General features: G+C 55.7%; 1 protein-coding gene across 5 annotated transcripts in view; it reads right to left on the bottom strand.

Annotated features, from left to right (window-relative positions):
- The window catches only part of GTF2IRD1 (GTF2I repeat domain containing 1), a 115957-nt gene that overhangs the window by 32038 nt on the left and 64267 nt on the right, over window positions 1-19652 (bottom strand). For 3 of the 5 annotated variants that reach the window (XM_077140979.1, XM_077140978.1, XM_077140982.1), the window contains exons 14-22: window positions 19111-19212; window positions 12554-12601; window positions 11523-11588; window positions 9989-10172; window positions 5481-5530; window positions 5226-5282; window positions 3837-3920; window positions 846-1029; window positions 75-103 (exon numbers count right to left, since the gene is read on the bottom strand). In XM_077140979.1, the coding sequence (XP_076997094.1) occupies window positions 75-103; window positions 846-1029; window positions 3837-3920; window positions 5226-5282; window positions 5481-5530; window positions 9989-10172; window positions 11523-11588; window positions 12554-12601; window positions 19111-19212 (804 nt within the window). The remainder of the gene's footprint in view (window positions 1-74; window positions 104-845; window positions 1030-3836; window positions 3921-5225; window positions 5283-5480; window positions 5531-9988; window positions 10173-11522; window positions 11589-12553; window positions 12602-19110; window positions 19213-19652) is intronic. The other 2 variants (XM_077140981.1, XM_077140983.1) reach the window with 1 other exon arrangement.

Raw genomic sequence — 19652 nt, 5'->3', positions numbered from 1 at the left:
GGCCCCCAGCACCATGGCTGGCCCCCCATACCAAGCGTCCCTCCCCATCACCGCCCACAGCCAGTGCCTCTTACCGGGCTTTGGGATGAGTCCTTGAAAAGGCCTGGAAGATAAGCAGATGGGTGTCAAGAAAATGGGCTTGGCGGGCCAGGCAGCCGCCATGGGCGCACAGCTCGGGCCTGTGACCCACAGCTTGGCCCGCGAGCCAGCAGCAGCAGCCTCATATTTGGGGCCCATCCCAAACCTGCTGAATCATAATCCGCATTTTTTTTTTTCACATGGGCAGGCACTGGGAATCGAACCCAGGTCTCTGGTACGGCAGGTGAGAACTCTGCCTGCTGAGCCACTGTGGCCTGCTCTGTAATCTGCATTTTAACAAGACGCCCACAGAATCACAGGCACGAATCATGTGCACGTGGTGGTTTGAGGAGCCCTGGGTAGGGGGGTGACCAGGCTCTATGCTGTCTCTGTGTCCTTGGACAAATCACGTGTCTGGGTTCCCTTCTCCCCAAGATGAACCCAACATCTCTCCCACGGGGTGCAGGGAATGCAGAGCATGGGGACGGCTGGGCAGGTTGAGGGGGTTCCAGAGTTCGCTCTTGCTGTGTCCATTGTTGGGGGTCGGCTATGACGATGAGGGGTGGTCTCACCTCCATAGGGCTCCCTGCACCCTGGCTGGCTCGTAGACCCTCCCTGTCCCTGCTCCCCTCTGCCTCCCACCCAGGACCCAGGAGGGGGCTGGGAGAGCTGCCAGGTCTAGCTGGATGGGCGGCACCAAGGCAGGACCTAGGGAAAGGCCGAGGATGCACTGGGGCCAGCCCCCTTGGTGTCAGCCCCCTGAGTACCTGGTGACCGTGAACTTGATCTTGTCGGCCACTGCAAGGATTCTCTCCAGGTTCTGGGAGCCAAAGGTGCAGGGCTTCCGGAATGGGATTCCTGGGGGCAGCCCCTCGATGATCACCGAGCCGGGGTTACTCTTGATCCGCTTGTAGGGGACCTGGACGGGGTACTTGATGCCCAAGGCTTCCCCTGTGGATGAGAGGGGTGCAGTCCTGCCCGTCAGGAGGTGACAGGAAGTGCAGGGCACATGCACCTGGAGGTGTGCGGGTGTGAGACAGGCTGCAGCTGTGTGACCCTGGTGTGCAGAGGGGAGTTGTGCAGTGTGAAGGTCCCCTCAGTAGAGGCCTGGGGGTTGCGGGGGGTGTGGTACCGGGGTGGCTCTGGGGGTCTCAGATGTGTGTCTGTGCCAGGGCGGGGCTGAGGAGTGGGCAGGGATCACATAGCCACGAGTGAGACTCCAACCCCAACCCCACAGGCTCTGGCTCAGGACCAGGCTGCCTGAGAAGGCAGGTGCCACTTGGGAGCAGAGAAGCCTGCCCGAGGCCAGCCTGCATGCTGACCAGACTTTGGGGGCCTATTCCTGCTTCATCCTCACTCTTGTCACCATCCCTCTCTTGGGGATGGTGGCACCTCCATCCCAGAGACTGCCCTGTCTCACAGCTGACCTGGCCCCTCTCTGGGACCATCCTGGGGAGGGGTGGCTACCGCTGACCAGCTTCACAACGGAAGCCTACTCTAGGGCCCTCACTGAGGCACTGCCCAGACGTTCTGCCAAAAAGGCACAGGTGCAGTTCTGGATGCCTTGAGGTTGACCTAAATGTCCGGGTTTCAGCCCCAAACCAACCTTTCATGGATAGAGAGATGAGCACATCTGTAAGAAGCAGTTGGCTGCAACTCACTGCTGCACCCCACAACATGGCTGAGAACACCCTACCCAGCATCGCAGTTGCTGCTTTATGGAGACACATGGCAGAAACCTCCACAGGTCTCAGAGCTCAGAGGAACAGCTGAACTTTTTTGGGCAATGAGTTAGTTTTTATCTCACTCACACTGGGAATTACATAACTGACCATGTTACCCTTTTTGCTCTGGCTCCCAGGAAACTCAAAAGATGGATTTGTGCCTAGCTCTAGCAAGTACAGAATTTTTGAGTCCTCACTTCAGCCTTGGCTTTATGCCATTGCTCCAGCGTTTTAAAACTGAGATACAATTTTAAACTTACCATCTGAAAGTGTACAACTCAGAGGCTTGTACCGGTATTCAGGTTGTGTCACCATTACCAGTATCTAATTTCATCCTGAACCACAGTCTGTGGGCTTGGCCCCCTCTTCAGTCTGGGAAATGCCCTCCCCCTCATCAGAGTGACAGGTCCAGGTAACCCAGGTCTAAGCCACTGAGTACACAGCATTTCCCTGCCACAGGGGTTGGGTAAGGAATGGACGTGTGACCAGTGAGGAACAAGGAGAGGTCTTGAGAAAGCCAGCAGAAGAAGCACCTGCTGTGGCCATGCTACCAGCGAGCAGAAGGTCAGCCTCAGAATCAGACAGCCCTGAGCCACTGGATCCAGCCGACCCTGAAGGCTACCCTACTGCTGGACTTCCTGCACTATGGGCCGTAACAGCCAAGACGGCACAGCCCCATCCCACAGGCTCTCCGTACAACATGCCACTCACACTGACCCTCCCCTTGAACCTGGGAAGCCCTTTGTAAAAGCCTCGGCTTGGCCACTGGATGTGATACCGCACGACCTCAAGGCTGGGCCATTGAAGGCAACCTGCCTCCACCTGGCTCTCTGGCTCTCTAGTGACACGCACCTTAAGTGGAGGAAATCCAGCCACACTGGAAAGGCCACGTGGAAAGATCACACAGAGATGCCAGAGGGGGCCCTGCTGTTTCCCCAGCCCAGGATCAGACATGGGAGTCTGTCGAGATGACCCCAGCCTCAGCTCCTTTCTGACTGTAACCTCAGAAGAGTCACCCCAAGCAAGAATGCCCAGCCAAGTGGCTCCGAAAGTCCTGCCCCACCGAAACAGGAGTGATAAATGATCGCTGCCATTTTGGCCGCTGAGTCTGGGGGTAATCTGTTCTGTAGGCATAGAGGCTAAACCACAAGCCAATCGGCCCCCTTTATCGCTGACGTCAGTTTGAATGTGTTTTTGTTACTTGAGACCAAAAAGCTTCTAAAGTGATCCAAGCTGCCTCTCAACCTGGATGCCTCGTTACCTCCCCCTCGTAACCCCCACCAATTCAGCATGTGATTCTTCCCGATACACATCTCCGCTCCGTCTGCTTTTCTCCAGCTCCGGGGCCACCAGCCCTGTTCAGGCCACCATCACTCTCACCTGCACTCCTGCCCCTCCTCCTAGCTGGACTCCCAGCATCTGTGGCTGCCTTTCTGCCTCCACCTGTGCTCCTGACAGCAGCCAGGAGGGTCCTGTCCAAATGCAAAGTGGCTCCTCCCTCGCTGGCAGCTCGGCGGGGCCCTTCTCCACCCCACAACTGCTCATCAGGCTTCAGCTTTCTGTCCATTCTTAGGACAGTCCTCAGGGCCTCCGCACATGCTATTCCTGCAGCTGGAATGCTCTTTCTCACACTTAGCTTGATTCACTCTTTACCTTCCCTCACCTCCTTCTTCAAATAGGCCTTCCCTGGCTCCCCATCTAATATAAACACCCCAGTTCTTCTCTCTTGGGCAGTTCACTCTTTTCCTGCATAGCTTGTGCCCAAATTCTTCCTTGTCCTGTGTTCAGTAGCTGAAGGTCTGTCTCGCCTCCATGGTTCACCAGGACCTGAGGGCAGGGACTATGTTTATTCACTGCTGTAGCCCCAGTGCCTGGGACCAGGCCTGGAACATAGCAGGTGCTCAAGAAATACTTGCAAATAAATGAACGAACAAACAGACAGACGGATAAATTGGCGTCCCCAGAGGCGAATGGGGACGGAACTGCAAAACTTCCTGGCGCCTCAGGGAAGTGCCCGGGCGGCGCGCAGCTCACCATATTTCTTATTGAACAGGTCCTGGACTTGCTCCCTCAGCGTGTTGGCGATGTCAATCCTGGAGAGCCGGGTCTCGTAATTTTCTGCAAAGGAAAAGACCATGGCGGCCTTGGGCTGTTAGATTAACAGGTGCCCGATGACTTCTAAGGAATATGATTTTCCAATTAGAGGGAAACTCCTTCTCTGGCAATTAACAGATCTGTGGAGTGGGGCCCCTCAGAGTCCTTCCGAGGAGCATCTTGACAGGGACGCATGCTTTTTCCGGAAGGCCGCGTGCTGTTGCCACAACAGCCCTGAGTTGGAAATTAAGTTAATTGTTGACCTTTGAAAACCACTACACCAATAAATAAGCCCCAAGGAGAGAGATACCATGGAGCAGAGCAGGTTCCTGCACCACGGGGTGGGCACAGAGCAGGGGTTCCCTCAAAGTCGGGGTGGGGGGTAGGGGCAGGTGGCGGCAGGGGAGACGCAAGCTCAGGCCTGGTGGCCCAGCTGGAGGGGTGTGAGATGGGCAGTCCCCAGGGAAGCAGGGGGCCAGTCCAGCAGCTCCCACCGTCAGCACCCACCCAGAGGGTGTTGAAAACAGGGCCCCCCACGTGATAGCTGGGCAGGCCCCCGACTTCGGGAGATAACAGCTTAGCACAGCTTTGTGTGGGGGGGTGGGGGGGTGGGGGGGGGGGAGCGGGAGGATGAAGAGGATCGTGCTGGGGTCCCAAGGATATGAGGAGCCAAGAAGCGGGGTGACGGATGACCTCTCCATCAGGGGCCCAGGAGGGAGGAAGGGACAGTGCTGCAACGAGCAGCCACCCCTCTGGGCTCCCCGAGCCCATCTGGGGGCACCTGCCCTCAGGGCTCCCTCCCAGCCGTGTCTCCCAGTTCCTCCCGAGCAGGTGGATGCAGCCGGCCATGGAAGGGAGGGTGGGTGCCCGTCCACAGGCTGGACATCAGCTCTGCCCTCGGACAGGGCTCCCGAGGGTCTGGCTGCCTCTCCCACAGACCAGAGGTCCCCCGCCCACCTTGACGCAAGCTCACCCCATCTTCTATTCCTCTCCTTCCTTACTCACTTCCTCCCAGCCCTCTTGGCCCAGCCCCGGTTTTCCCCCGGAGATGTCCCTCTCTGATTTCAAGGCACACACAGCTCCCCGACTCCTACCACGGAGCTGGCAGGACAGTTGTCCCCAGACGCGAGGCGGATGCAAGGCACACAGGAGTCCTGTACCCGGCCTTCCCCTGGCCCCCCAGGAGTCTCCGCCTGGGAGCCCCAGCTGCGGGCCCAGCTTGCTCCAGCACCCCGGGCCCCACGGTCATGGCCAGCTCCCCCCGCCCCAGCCTGACCCTCCAGACCCAAGCCGGGCCAAGGCCTGGCTCTCCCCGGGCTGCAACCTTACCTTGGAAGCCCTGTCTCTTCGGGCTCTCGTCCGTGAGTGGGTCCCCGGAGTCCCTCTCTGGGAGTTGTGGGGGGCGGTGTGGGGGAGAGAGAGAAGCCAGGGTGAGAGGCAGCAGCCGAGACCCAGGCAAGGAGGTGTAACGGGAGGGAAGGGAGGGGGAGGAAGGGACCAGGAGGGTGGAAGCAGGAGGAGGGGGTAGTGGGAGACCCCAGGACCCCTCCCCCGAGGCTCGGCCCATGAGTGGACGCAGGTCACCTTGGCTCTCCGTGACGGACTCTTTGGCTCCCTCGGTGAGCAGCTCGGGCCTGGAAGAAGACATCACAAGCTGGCCGTCACCGAGGTCCCTCCAAGCCTCTCTGGGACTGCCTAGCCCTCCCCCTGGGCCTCAGTCTACACATCTGTGCATGGGCCCCCCTAGCTCAGGTCCCCCCGCATTCACTGGTAGCAAGACCAGCCTGTGCCGTCCTCGCTGCTGGTTCCGAGGGCGCGGTCTGCTCGCCGCTGCCTGGGGCGGAGACTGTCTACATCAGGTACAGGGGACGGGCCACAGGGTTGGGCTGGGGACTGCCCTCCACTTTGGAGGCAGGAGCCGTGGGGCCCAGGCCCGGCTTTGCCACTAACTCTGTACCTCTGCGGAGTGGAGCCGCTCGGGGCCCCGGGGGCTGGGTGGGGCTTCCACACCCACCCTCACCCCGACCCCACAGCTGCAGGAGGAGGCCCTGGGCAGCCGGGGACCACGCTCGTGGCCACCCAGCTAGGAAGAGCAGCACCGCTACCCGCTGGGCTTCCTTCTCGCCACCCAGCAGCCGTGCCAGCTGGGGACCCCCTCTAGGCCTCAGCTTCCCCACCTGAAACGAGGATAACAACCCTTCCCTGGAGAGAGGAGAGGGGAGAGAGGGCCTCACAAGTCCAAGTGGGAGGAGGCAGCGCAGGACGGCAGGGAGCACCCTGGGGAGGGAGTGAGGAGCCCTGCTCAGCTCCTAACTCTTAGGCTCTTAGGGCATGTGGGAGAAGCCATTTCCTCTTGCTGGGCCTCGGTTTCCCCACCAGGAAGGAGAGAGGGGAGAGGACGTGGTAAGGGGACTGGACACAGTCTGAAGCCTCTTTCAGCCCTGGACACTCTTTGGTTCATGGCAGGGCCGTGCCTCCCCCGACCCCCACCCCCAGCCCTGCAGACCCAGTTCTGTGCCAGACGTGGGGCGGACACCCCACCGACAGAACAGGCACCTATCCTCACCCACTGGTCGCCCGGCTGGGGGAGGATGCCGAGAAACTGGCCTTTGGCTTCAGTCCCAGGCTGCGGTTTCCTCTGTAGTGGCCCTGCAGGGCCACCTCCGAGATGGAGAACTCAGAGCCTCCGTGGGTGGCCTCACCACTGACCCATCCTCCCAACACCGGACCCCGGTCCAGGCCCCACCCCCAGGACACCCTGCAGGAGATTCAAACCGGTGGTTCTGGGGACACGGCTACCGGACCCACTTCCAGCCCATCACCCCATCAGCCCTCCCCGAGCTAGCCTGGTCTCCCCAGCACCTCCAAGCACATCACAGACCCAGGCCCCAACTCCCTAGATGGGCTTCCTCCAGCTGCATGAAATGGGCGTTCGGCATCGAACACAGCCTCCCACCACCGCTTTTCTAGACCTCAGCCCCCATCCACTGCTTGACATTATTTTAATTTGTGAGCAACTGATGAATGCAAGGACCCTCTCCCCAGGAGAATGCATGAAGGGATACGAACACTTTGCCTACAACTTCAAGGACTGGGTTAAGAACATTGTTTGATCAAAGACTGAGAAAGTTTCATTTGATTCTGGACCAAGTCTACTTGACCGGTTGTGGCTGATGCCGAGGCAAGTTCAAGTTCAGGCAGACAGTGCTGCAGTTTATTAGCCAAGTCTGCCCAGGTGAGAACAGGAGAGGGCGAGGGCATGCGAGCCAGGCGTTTGCTAAGTCCTGATTTATCGTTAAAAGAAAAACCACATATAGATGCAACACAGCTTTATGGAGATTTAACTCGCATACCATAAAAGCCACTCGTTTAAATGTCCAATGGTGTTTTCACAAAGTTGTGCAACCCTGACCACCATCTAAATTCCAGAAACATTTTCATCACCCCAAAGATTTATTCTTTTTCAAAGTAAAAGTAATGAGACGAGTGATTATTTTCCACTTAATATCTCCAGCACTATTTTCTTTCTAATTTAAAAAATGAGGAATAACTACACACAAAAAGATTTTAAAATGAGTTAAATCCACCTTTTAAATTGGATTTTTGTTTTTGCATGGGCAGACACTGGGAAAATGGATAATATTTTTCCAGAATGAACTCCTGGTACAGGCCCTCCTGCCATGGATCAATCTCCAAAGTGTTATGCCCCATGACAGAAGCCAGATGCAAGGATTGCGAATTGCGTGACTCCATTTATATGACATTTCGGAAAGGATAAAGTGATGGGGACAGAAAAACTGATCCGGGGTTGCTGGGGCTGGGGCAGGTGCTGCTGACTGAGGGGTCCAGGGGAGACTTTGCAGGTGAAGGCGGTGTCCAGTGCTTGGATGGTGGTGGTGGGCACACGGCTGGGTGAGAGTGTCAAAGCTCAAAGAACTGTACATTTAAAAAAGGGGTGACTGTCACTGCATGTGAATTAAACCTCAGTAAACCGACTTTGACAAAACGTGTCTTGACGGCACACTTCCAGCGCCGGTGCTGAGCCCCTGCCCTGTGCCTTCTTCCCGCGTCCCTCGGGCCACCCCATGACATTTGACACCCTGAGCAACTGGCCCAAGGTTCCGGGGAGCAAAAGAAGGGGTCTGGACTCGAACCCAGCAGGGTCTGCCGCTGAGCCCCCGGGCTAATCTGCTTCCCCTTCGAAATATCAAGTGGCATTAAAAAGTGCCCATGGGGATGGCAGCTGTCCCTGCAGGCGACGATGAAAAAGATCCACTCCCGAGGATCTGCTGCTTGTCTGGCACCTCCCTTCGAGGCGCCCAGGTGAGTCCTGATCTCCGCTGAGCTGGTGGGTGTTTTAGGGCCCTCTGAAATGTCAAGGGCTTCCACCATTCTGCCCCACCCTGACCTCTGCCCAGAGCACGGGATCTGTGCCTGACCCCCTACCTACCACCACCTCCCCGGAAGCCCTCAGCACCCCAAAGCACAACACAGGCTCAGCCTGACTCTGGACTCTGGGCTCCCTCCACCTGCATCTTCTTCCTTTCAGAAAACAGCCTTGCCCGTCACTCCAGGTAACCCTGGGGTCTCTTTCTCTCACCTCCCCACCCACAACATCCAACACAGCAGACAGTTCTGCAGCCCAATCTTGAAAGTGCTGCCTGAACCTAACAGCTTTTGGACACTCCTCTCTCCCTTGGACCAGAGTAAAGTCTCCCTGCTCTTCTTCGGCCCCAGCCTGCGTGCCCCAGATCCTCCTCTACCCGACAGCTGGAACAATCTTTAAAAAAGAAATAGGCCAGATCATGTCACACCCTCCTCAAAACCTTCCAGTGAGTTCCCATTGAGCTTACCATAAAACCCAATCTCTTTAAGCTGTCCCAAGACCCTGTCTGACCTGGCCCCTATCTTAGGCCTCACCACTCATCATTCCCTGCCCCAGCTCTTCCTGAAATACACAAGCTCAAGCCTGCCCCAGGGCCTTTGCATCTGCCGCTCCTTCTGCTTAGAACACCCTTCCACCAGCCACCTCCACGGCTAGCTTGCTGCATTAGGTCTCTGCTCAAGGGTCTCCTCCTGAGACAGATGTCCTCCAGACCTCCCCCTCATCCCACATTATATTCCTTCCCTGCATTTATCTCTACCTGATGTCATATTGTGAGTTTATTCAGTGAGGTCAGTGACTCGAGGGCACCCTGTCATGTGCTGGGTGCTAAACATATTATTTGTGGAGGGGAAGAACAAGATATCCAGGGTTTGTGCCCCCTTGAGGACCACCCCCTGCTCTGGTGCAAACCAGCCCCTGCAACAGAGCCCCCATCGGGCAGGCCCTGTCTCCAGCCTGGACAGGAAGGACACCGTGACTTGCCCAGTGTCAGGGCCACTTACCCCCCCCCCCAGGGGATCAAAGACTTAGGGGTCTCCCCTTTCTTACCACTTTCAACCAAACTGAGTATAAATCTGTAAAACATTATTCTAACACATCAATAATACCTAACAGATTTGAAGCAACAAATACAAAACGGACTTCCGTAAAGCTTGAAACGGGTAATTCCAGATTCCCCTCTCCACCCTCTTTTTTATCTTTAGCCAGCAGGTCCACCCACCCCCTCCCCAGGGACTATTTATCCCTGGGCAGGTGGGCTGGCGGGGCTGGAGCTCTGCTGGGTTCTCGCTGACAAACAAAGGACCGGGAAAAGCCACCTCCTGCTTTTCCAATCTGGGGTCAGGGGGCACCCCGAGGCCCCCAGGCCCGGGACACCAACACGCCTGGCCCAGGGAAGCCTCCGAATGATTCAGGAGAGCAGGGCAGTGGGCAGGTTCCAGCCTATACCTGGGCAAAGGGGGGGTGGGTCTCCCGGGACCAAGCGGGAGCCAGGCTGGTTGCCTCAGGTCTGGCAGGGCCGGGCTGGGCCTGGGCAACCCCGTGCCTTGCCCAACTGCAGCCAAGCCCCACTGCTGCCCTGCTGGTATACAAAATATGTTGCAATAATTTAAAAAAGGCCTTTGCCCATTCGACGAGGGAGATGGCAATTGGTGCTGGGCCCCGGGCAGGCCTGGGGGTGTGCCCTCTGGACCGAGCCGGGTCTTACCTCTTGATGACAAACTGGATGCTGTTACTGGCATCCAGGATCTTGCGGAGCTTGGCAATCCCGAAGCAGTTGGGCCTGCGGAGGGAGATGCCTTCAGGCAGCCCCACCACAAACAGCTCCTCCGGGTACATCAGGAACTTGGAGTAGGGGACCTTGACAGGCTCCGAGATGCCAATGGCCTTGGCTGCAGAGACACGACTGCTGTAGGGCCAGGCGCCTCCACCCCCACCCCAGGTCTGCACAGGGGCAGCGGCAGCCAGGGCCCCTTTCAGAGGCGGCACTTGGCTGGGCCTTGTCGGCCTTCCTGAGGGCGGAGCACAGCTACCCCTGGTCTGCAGGAAGACACCAGGAGCTCAGAGGGCAGACAGCTTGCCGAGGTCTCACCGCCACAGAGCAGTGAAGTGGGGGATGGGAAGCCAAGTCGGCGTGACCCCAAGGACCACACTCGGGCCACGGCCCCTGGGCCGAGGCATCGCCCTTAATGAGATCTGGCATTGGTTCCACTCAAGCCCACTCGTCCCCGGGCTGCCTGTAGGGCCCTCTGATCACGAATAACCCCCCAAACCCACTGTGTGACCCAACAACATGACCTGTTTAGGACACATCTGAGGTCCAGGCCAAGCCCTGCTACTTGGGACCTGAGGGACCTCAGACAAGCTACCCCACTTCCCAGGGCCTCAAGTATCCTCATTTGTAAAATGTGTGTGAGGACACAGGTGTTTCGGGAGGTGGGAGGAGAGAACATGAGGGAAGCACCTAGCCTGTGCCTGCAAACTGCACTCTTAATAGGGGTAGCCTCTTCCATTCCTGCCCTTCCTCCGTGCCAGACTCCAGAGGAGAAAAGTACTCGCTGCAAGTCCTCTATGGACCCTCATGAAAGAGGGTGTCCACGAGGCCCAGCGGCCAGTACCACCACCATGGACTGGGAGAGGGATGGCCTCTCCAATCCCAGCAGGAAGCACTATGTGTGAGAGGGCAACTGTGAGTGTGAGTGTGCATACTTGAATGCATGCACGAGTGTGAGAGTGTGCAGTGTAAGCGCGAGTGCGTGCATGTATACTGACAGTGAGTGTGTTAATGAATGAGAATGAACACAGGTGTATGAACATGCATGCGCAAGTATGAGTATGTTATGTTAGTGTGTATGAGTGTGAATGTGCATGAGTGTAAGTGCATGCACGAGTATATGTGCATGGAACTGAGTGCACATGAGTGTGTGAACATATACATGAATTTGCATGCATGAGTGTGAATGAGTGTGAGTACATAAGTGTGAGCATGGTGGCCGAAGAGGCTGGGTGCAGTGTTCATTAGGGGATTCTCTGGGGTGCAGAGACTCCAGGCAGGCTAGGAAGGGGCCAGGCAGCCGCCCCCGATACCTCCCAGCCTGAGGTGGGTCCCCATCCCTCTCTTTCCCCTTGTCCCTGTGCAGGGAGCAGCTGGAATGGGGGGCTGGGGCCCCAAGTTCTTCTGAAATGAGGGTAGTGGAGGGAGAGCCAAGGTGTCCCCAGACCCTGTCCAGCTCCCTGCTCACCATAGCGCGTGTTAAAGAGCAGCTCCACCTGCTTCCGCAGGGGTCGGATTGCATCGCCGTGGCTGTCTGGAAGGCAAAGTGCAGTTTGCTAAGCCTCCCCAGTGGCAGTGGCACCCTGCTTCTCGGCCCATGCCCCAGCTCTGCTGGTACCAAGAACACCCCTGTGGGTAGGACCTTGGAATGGGGGAGGCTGGGGGTAGTGGTGGTGGGTAACCTATATTTCTCCAGAAATAGCACCCCCAGAAAAGTTCACAATTCCAGGGCCCAGATGCCTGCCTGTGTAATCAGGTCTAGGGCACCATCAAGCCTAAATGGAGATCTGGAAGGTTCTGTGGCCTAGGAATGACTGCGGGCCTTTCTAGGTGAGTGCCACTCAAGATCAGCTCAGTAAGTGCCTATTAACTAGTCAGTGCATTCTGGGTCTGCAAACTGAGTATGCCGCTACCAAATGGCAGTGGACGTTTGTTAATACCGTGTGGTCCCCCTGCTCGGCTGGTTTGGGGAAGTGGCACGTCTCTCCTTTAACACACTCATCCCATCCTAGGGGCAGATACTCCAGAGATGAATCCGATCCATTCCCACCTTGACTTTCCTTCCTGTCCTTCCCACTCCTTTCAAAAGAGATTATAGGCCTAAAAGAAGTGTTTCTGGGTCTCCCTGACCATGTCTCTTCCTAGGCCACAGAGTCAATTCTGTGCTTTTTAGGCCTATAATCTATTGCTCAGGAAGACTCGACTCTGGCCCCAACCTTAACACCTTTGTGGAGAGAGGCAAGAGGTATAGAAAACATAAATAAAGCTTTGCAGTTTCCCTTCTCAGAGGGAGTTGCTTACACCTCTGACCAAGGCAGGTCTCTACACACTTCCTTCCTCAGGGAGCCCACAGGACGCCCCACCCCTCCCTACCCCCTTCTCTGGGGTGATGGAGAGAGAGAGGGGTGGGGAGAAGACAGACTCAGAGCCCAAGGGGAGACCAGGGGCTGCGGGGCGGGCAGGCATGTGGGTGGAATGGAGGAGGTGGACAGCACTCACCCTCCACGGGCCTCTCCTCGGGTCGCAGGTCCTCGCCAGGGCCTTTGTCTGAAAGAGAACAGAGGGTGCTGGGAAGTCATGATCCTCATCTGCTGGGCCCTGTGCTGCCCACGTCGGGCTGACAGGAGGGGCATGGCAGGCCACCATGGCCAACCCTGAGATGGGAACGGAGACCCCCATTCCTTACAGGAAGCCCACTCTCCCCTCCCCGCATGCAGATGGCAGGCTCAGAGATCAAGTGTCCTGTAGCATCCGGTGGGCACTGCCTACGTGCCAACAAGGGCCCCCCCTCCTTCTCCTCCGTGCTAGCTCCTGCTCTAAACACTGAGGACCCAGAGGGGAGCGAGACCAAGTCCTGACCTCCTGGGTGACGTCATGCCAGGCGGCAGGGGAGCTGTGAAGAAAAGCAGGGCCGGGTAAGGGGCTGGAGTGAGAGGCAGGTGGGGGTGTGGAGCCGTGTTGGGTGAAGGTCTGGAGGGGCCTCTCGGGCCTGGGATTGCACTCATGCACAGGAGGATATGCCTAGACCCTCGTCAGCAGGATGCGGCACAATGGATGGCAGGGGCTGTGGGCGCATGCGGGCGCTTTGGGGTCCTTTGCTGGCCTTGGGGGACTGAGGATGGGGCAGCTTCCCGAAGGAGGGGATACCTGAGTTCAGAAAAACAGGGGTGGGTGGGATGAAAGAAAGGGACTCCCAGCAGGCAGTGTGGCAGGGATGGCAATGGAGAGACTGGTCCTGGCTGGAGGATGAAGTCCAAGTGTGGAACGGGGAGGGAACGGGGAGCAGGGCTGCCCATGGCCCGACCACGGCAGGCTGAGGGCTTCGCTAAGCAGCTGGCCCTCTACCACCAGGGCTGGTGGAATCCACAGAGGGATTTCAGACAGGGGTGCGGTGGGATGGGAGCTGTGATTTAGGAAGCTTACGCTGGCCTCGAGCAGCCAGATGCTTTTACATGCAGGAGTAAGGCTCACAGCCCGATGTGCACCCACAACCCGTAGCCGGCAAGTGGCAGAGCTGGTGGCTCCCAGGTTTGCTCTACCAGCACCTGGTGGAGCGAGAACTGGGGTAAGGTTTGCACAGTACCTGGGTGCTTGTCCCCCATGGGACCGTAGAGCTGGAAGGAAAGGGGCTGACCCTGGAAGAAGCGTCACTGGGTCAAGGCCTACTCTCGGTCCGAGGGAAGGTTCCAGAAGGTTTTGTCTATACTCAGTCACTGGCTTTAAAACATGGAAGCCCAGCCCTGAGCTTTAGGCCTCAAGTTTCCTCGGTCAAACGGGCACCCTGAAGGTTGTGGATGCCGCACCCACCTGACTCTGCCTGAAGGCTCTATGGCTGCAGGAGTTGAAGCAGCAAGTATCGGGGAGTTAACACGCACCAAGGAGGGGGATTTGGTGGATCATATCCAAGCCCCCTCATCACTCGGCTGAGCTCACTGGAGCTGTCAGAGTTCCTCAAGGGGGCTCAGCTTGCCTGCTCACAGTGGGGACTGCTTGACAAGCACCCTCCAATGCCTCAGACTCACTGCTCACTCCTTATGGGTGTCACCAGGGACTGCCTCCCAAATAAGCCGATGACACTCGAATCTTTGTCTTAGGGTCTGCTTCTAGGGGGACCAAAATAAGAAACCACAGAAGGGCAGACATGAGCCTGGTGGGGACACAGGGGGGACAGAGGGGACAAACAGGACCACCAGGCAGGGTCTGCATGGGCAGGAGCACATGACACAGAGGCACAGGCGGCCGTGGCTGTCCTACGGTGGAGGAAGCCGCACAGGTGTCACACCTGGAGCACTGATTAGGTGCACAGGGGTCTGTGGCCTGTGTCATCGCCCTTGTCTAAGCAGGACCGGCTGGGCCAGCTTTGTTGTGGAGCCTGAAACAGAAGGTAACTGAGTCCATGCCTGGGGGGTCTTTTCAAAGGCAGCAGGAGACCATCTGTGCACTTGGGGGGGGGGGTTTCCCAAATTCCAAATGGGGGGAACTTGCCGGATTTCCTGTCCAGGCTCAGAGGGCTGGACCATGTGCCCTGAACAAACACATCCACCCCTCACTGCTCCGCCACTTTTAACCTACACATGTGATCGATGGCACAACCAACCCCACGCAGCTGCAGGAAGCTGTCCAAGGAACCACATGGAAACACAAGGGACAACTTGCAAAAAAAACAGTGATAAGGTCCATTAGCACAGGTGCAGAAAAGACACAGGAAGGGTAGACGCTAAACTGGTGGTGACCCGGGGTGGGGGCCGTGGCGTTTTTCACTTTAGGTGCCCCGTGCTTCTGTCTGCTTAATTGTTTAACCAAGTCCACACGCTGCCTCTGCAAACAGAAAAGGTGCGCACACCGAAACCTCAAATCTGCGCTAGACCTGAAAACCTCACAATTCTCAGAATTCATCAGTTTTGAGTGAAGTGATTTGGAAGGAGTCCTGGATGGGGACTTGGCAAACCTGGCTTCCACTTTGGGCTGTCCCAGCTGAGTGACCATGGGGAGGTGTTCCAGCCTTGCTGAGCCTCAGTTTCCTGTCCTGTCAAGGGGAGAAGCCTTTCTAACAGAAATGGGACCCCCAGCCTCTCCCTCGCGGTGCCACCCAAGTTTCTGCCCGTGCCAGCCGGGTCAGACGGATGTTTTCTTTCTAGTCTTTTCTGTTAATGCAGACAGGCACCACTTGCCAGGGCCATTTCTGTTCCATTGAAACTCCCCAGCGAATTTTACCATAAAGTGCCATCAAATGTGCATCCTGTATTTGGGCAAGTAACACTTTGCCTTCATTACCCAAGTATTAAAAGCATATCATAACTGATTTAGGAAAAGAAAAAGAGAGCTCCCTTTTCTTAATGGAGCTGTGTTTCATCATTTCCCTTCATCTTTTCTCCCCCTAGTGATTATGTTTAAAATCTAGCACTTATAGGCCGAGTACACCAATTTTGCGTCTTTTGTTTAATGTTCTGGCACGAGCCTTCTCCCCTGTCACCTATTTTTAAATGGCTGCGTAACAGTTTACCAGGAGGAAGCTGCTGATGCTCTCGACAGCTGCACAGCGACTTCCAATTGCTCGCTGGCACCATTAACGCTGGCATCGATTCCTCTAGAAGGAAAGGCTGTCCATACTTCAACTATTTCCTAGGGCTGGCTGCCTGGAACTGCCAGGGGATGCACGTTTGAATGGCTTGGACAAACTGCCTTATTTAAGAAATCATTTGCCACTTTGCATCCTTACCAGTACCATACAGGGTCCCCACTTCCCCAGATGTCCCTTGGAAGTTCTGCCCCATCAAAAGGTGCAAAAGAGATGCTCCTCGGTTCCACTCCTCCCCCGTTCCCTGATACTGCAGGTGTTTATCCACTTGCTGCCTTTCCTGTGCTTTGGCCAATCATCCACCCGCGCCACGGTGGGCACTGAGGCGTGCTGCCCAGGTGCCCCCTTCCAGCCTCTGCTGCAGAGAGCCACCTCAGCCGAGGTCGCCAGGCTCCACGACTGCCGGAGGGGGGTAAAAGGCCTGGCCATCTCAGGTCAGCTCGGACCAACTCTACGGGGACCGCTCTCGCGGCTGGGCTCCCCGTGGGGCCAGGAGGGGCCCCCCATGGGCCTGCTTCATGGCTCCATTCTCCCTCTGCCCACCCGGGCTTCCGCCCCTCCCCGACACGGGAGCCGACCCCAATAAAGACCTCACACACTAAGCTGCCGCGCAGACTCGGTTCCCCTGGGAATACAAACTGCAACACACACCCTCGGGCAGTTCATTTTTTTAAAATTGGTTTCAGCCTAATGATCTGGTCTACGAGGCCACGTGGAATTTCATTCTTGGGTGGACTGCTTGCTCCTTTCCAAGGCATCTACAGATTGCAAAATCCTGCTGCTTTAGGGACCTTTACCCAGCTAACTGATAAACACAAGAGCCTTCCAGGACAGCAAGAGACCTCCTGCAAGAAGGAGCCAGTGAGAGGGAGAAGGTGCATCAGAGAAGATAAGATTTAACAAATGACTGTGGCTACTGAATCACCATGTTGGTATTTCTTGCTAGTCTTTAGCGTCTTAGAGCAGCTAGAAGGAAATACCTGAAATCGTGGAACTGTAACCCATACCATACTTTGAAATTTGCTCTATAACTACTTGTTAAACTGTACTTTGAAATTTATCACTTTTCAGCATATATATTTCTTAATAAAAAATGTTAAAAAAAAAAAAAAAGAGACAGACCACCCCCAGGAAGCGGCTGGGGCCCCTACAGCACCTGTGCCCCGCCCCACCCCCGCTTGGCCACAAGATCCTGCCGCCCTCTGAGCCAACTTTCAGGGCTCCCAATAAATGACCCCACCCTGGGTCCCTTCCAATCGCTCAGTCTTCTGGGTGGAAATCTTCTAGAACCGTGGCCCCAAGGCTGACGCACAGCCTACCGGTTTGCAATCTGTGGCAACCCTTGTTTGTCAGTGTGTCTTCTGAGGTCAGGCTCATCCGCGACCTGTCATGCCTTTGTAAGTATCATGGAGGGCAATTCTCAGCTTATTGTTCGCCCTGGGATTCAACTCATCAGAGCCTGGGTTTCTAACAGCATCCAAAGCAGCTCCACAGACCCTCCTACTTGCCTTACTGAACTCGCTCCCTCCAGTTTCCTTCTCACTCCCTCCAGCGCTGACCATCCTCCTTGACAGAGAAGATGGAAGCAAGGAAGGTGGACATTCAGCTTTTACCCTTTATCCCTTAACACTGGGCCACCTGCGTGGGCCTGCAGGAAACCCTCTTACTTATTTTTCAGCCATCTGCTTTTTAATTTTTTTATTTTTTGGTAGGGAAAAAAAATTCTTAATGGGCATCTAAGTGGCACAGAGAACATTATATATAACAAGTACCCACGTACCCACCACCCAGAATAAACGACGCTAGCGTTTTGCCATAGTTGTGCTTGATTTTTTCAATACGAGAATAAAATATTATTAAGTCGGAATCACCTCTGTTCACTTGCTGTTCCTCTTACTCCTTCCTCACAAGCTCCTGCTCTCGTGCAGGGAACGCTCTTCTAGTCCAGGCACATTATATAGATTACGTATCTCCACACTCCTACCACCAGGTAACAATGTTTTCACGTTGCAAAATTTAGACAAAAGCTCTACCGTCCATACCCTTCTGTACTTGCCTCTTCTACTGAATATTACGTTTTTGAGGTCTCTTTGCCTTGTCACTTTCAGGGCTGCATTCTATGTTTTGCTTTCAGCCATACTTACAAACTCACCCCCAAACCTGCACAGGACAGCGCGCACACACACACAGACGCGCGCTCTCCCTGAAGCGTCTCGCTCTGGCCCTGCATTATCTATCACGGAGCTTTCCACCGGAGTCATCTGAGAACTAATGCCGACCTTTGCCGTATCTGTGAACTTCCTGCTCTATAATTTACATACTATTCTTTAAAATAATTATTCCTTTAAAAAATGCTTTACATACCTACTATAGTTTTAATTTTTATTACCCGCTATATATATATATATATATATATATATATATATATATATATATTTGGGGGGGATGCATGGGCCAGAAATCAAATCAGGGTCTCCCCGCAGGGCAGATGAGCATTTTAGAACCACCCGTGTGTACCCTATAATACTTCTTGATGAGTTTTAGAGTTTCGAGTTGGGTACGTGTGAGTCATTAGACTGTTCTTCTAATTGCATGTGTTTTTTGAAAATTTCTGAAGGAAAAAGTGAAAACACAACAAAACCTAGAGAACCCAGCCCTCTCTCTTCTGCCGCCCACCTGTCCAGCCACTCTCCCTGCCTGGATCACTGCAATAGCCAATCTGTTTCTGGCTTTGTCTCTACCCCTCTGCAGACCCCTCTCAACTGTGCCGCAGGCATAAATCCTGGAAAAAAGTCCCTCTCCCCATCACCTCTTTATCTGCCCTTCCACCTGCCCCCATCACTCTGCTCCAGGTACGTGGATCTCGTTGTTCCTTGGACACGCTGGGCCTTTGCACTGGCTGTTTCAGCTGCCTGGAAGCTCTTTTCCCTGCTAGCCACACGTTCCCTATCACACCTCCTGCGGGTCTTTGGTCAGTGAGGTCCTCTCTGACCACCCAAATCCTATAGAACCCCTCCTCCCCCCACCCCGAGCCTGCCTACTCTCCCTCCCCATTCTGTGTTCCTCCACGACACAGGCTGCCACCACCTGATGTTCTGTGTATTTTACTTAGTCATTTGCTCATAGCCTGTCCCTGCTCACTAGGATGTCAGCCCCACGAGGAGAGGGACTGCTGTTCAGTGCACCGCTCTGTCCCCAGCACCTCACCCAGACCAGGAACCCTGGACCAGGAAGGTGTTATGAATGAATGAATGAATCCAAACACGGTGCTCCTGGGAAGGCTGTAGTAACCAGACTTGCCAGTCATCAAGCCCTACTTGAACTTATCTGAACAGACCCCCTCCTGGGGGGGATGGCAAAGTAAGGGGGTCGGGCGCAGCCTGGCTTTCTTCTAGCAGCGGCAGTTGGTACCAGGAAAAGCCTGGGGCTTCCCAGGGGGGTGGGTCTCCAACCCCACCAGCCCCAGCCCATTTCTTACCAGTCAGCATCTCCATCCCATAGCCAGAGTCCTCCGAGGGCAGATGCCCAGGCATCGAGTCCATCATTTCCTCCGAGGTTGGTGAAGGGTCTGGAGACAAAACTCCAAATAACAAGCACATCCTCAGCGTCTGAGATGCCTCAGGACCACCCAGCCCAGCAGCCCACATGCCAGGCCCCCTTAAAAGCAGCTGCACTTTGGAATTCTGGGAGGGCAGGCCAGGCAGGAGCCAGGGGGGCCTGGAGTTCTGCTGGGTCCTGAGGGTCACCCATCGGCTCAGCCTTCAGGGGTCAAGTTCACCCCCTCTACAGATATGGACATCAAGGCTGGGGAGAGGGGTGGCATTACAGAGTCTGGAATCAAACCCAGATCCTCTTACTCCAATGCCTTTTCCTTCTTCTCCATCCTGCTTCTCAAATCCCAGAGAAGACAGGCCAGAGAGGTGCAGGCTGGGGATGGGGGGAAGAGAGGGGCCCTTCTTTAGGAAGGTCAGAGCTGACAGCAACGATTTCCAACACAGAGGGCAGGTGCAACTGGAGAAA

This window comes from Tamandua tetradactyla, chromosome 23 (genome assembly GCF_023851605.1).
Source record: "Tamandua tetradactyla isolate mTamTet1 chromosome 23, mTamTet1.pri, whole genome shotgun sequence".
NCBI classification, from domain to species: Eukaryota; Metazoa; Chordata; class Mammalia; order Pilosa; family Myrmecophagidae; genus Tamandua; species Tamandua tetradactyla.
This window is presented reverse-complemented; position numbering and strand designations above follow the sequence as displayed.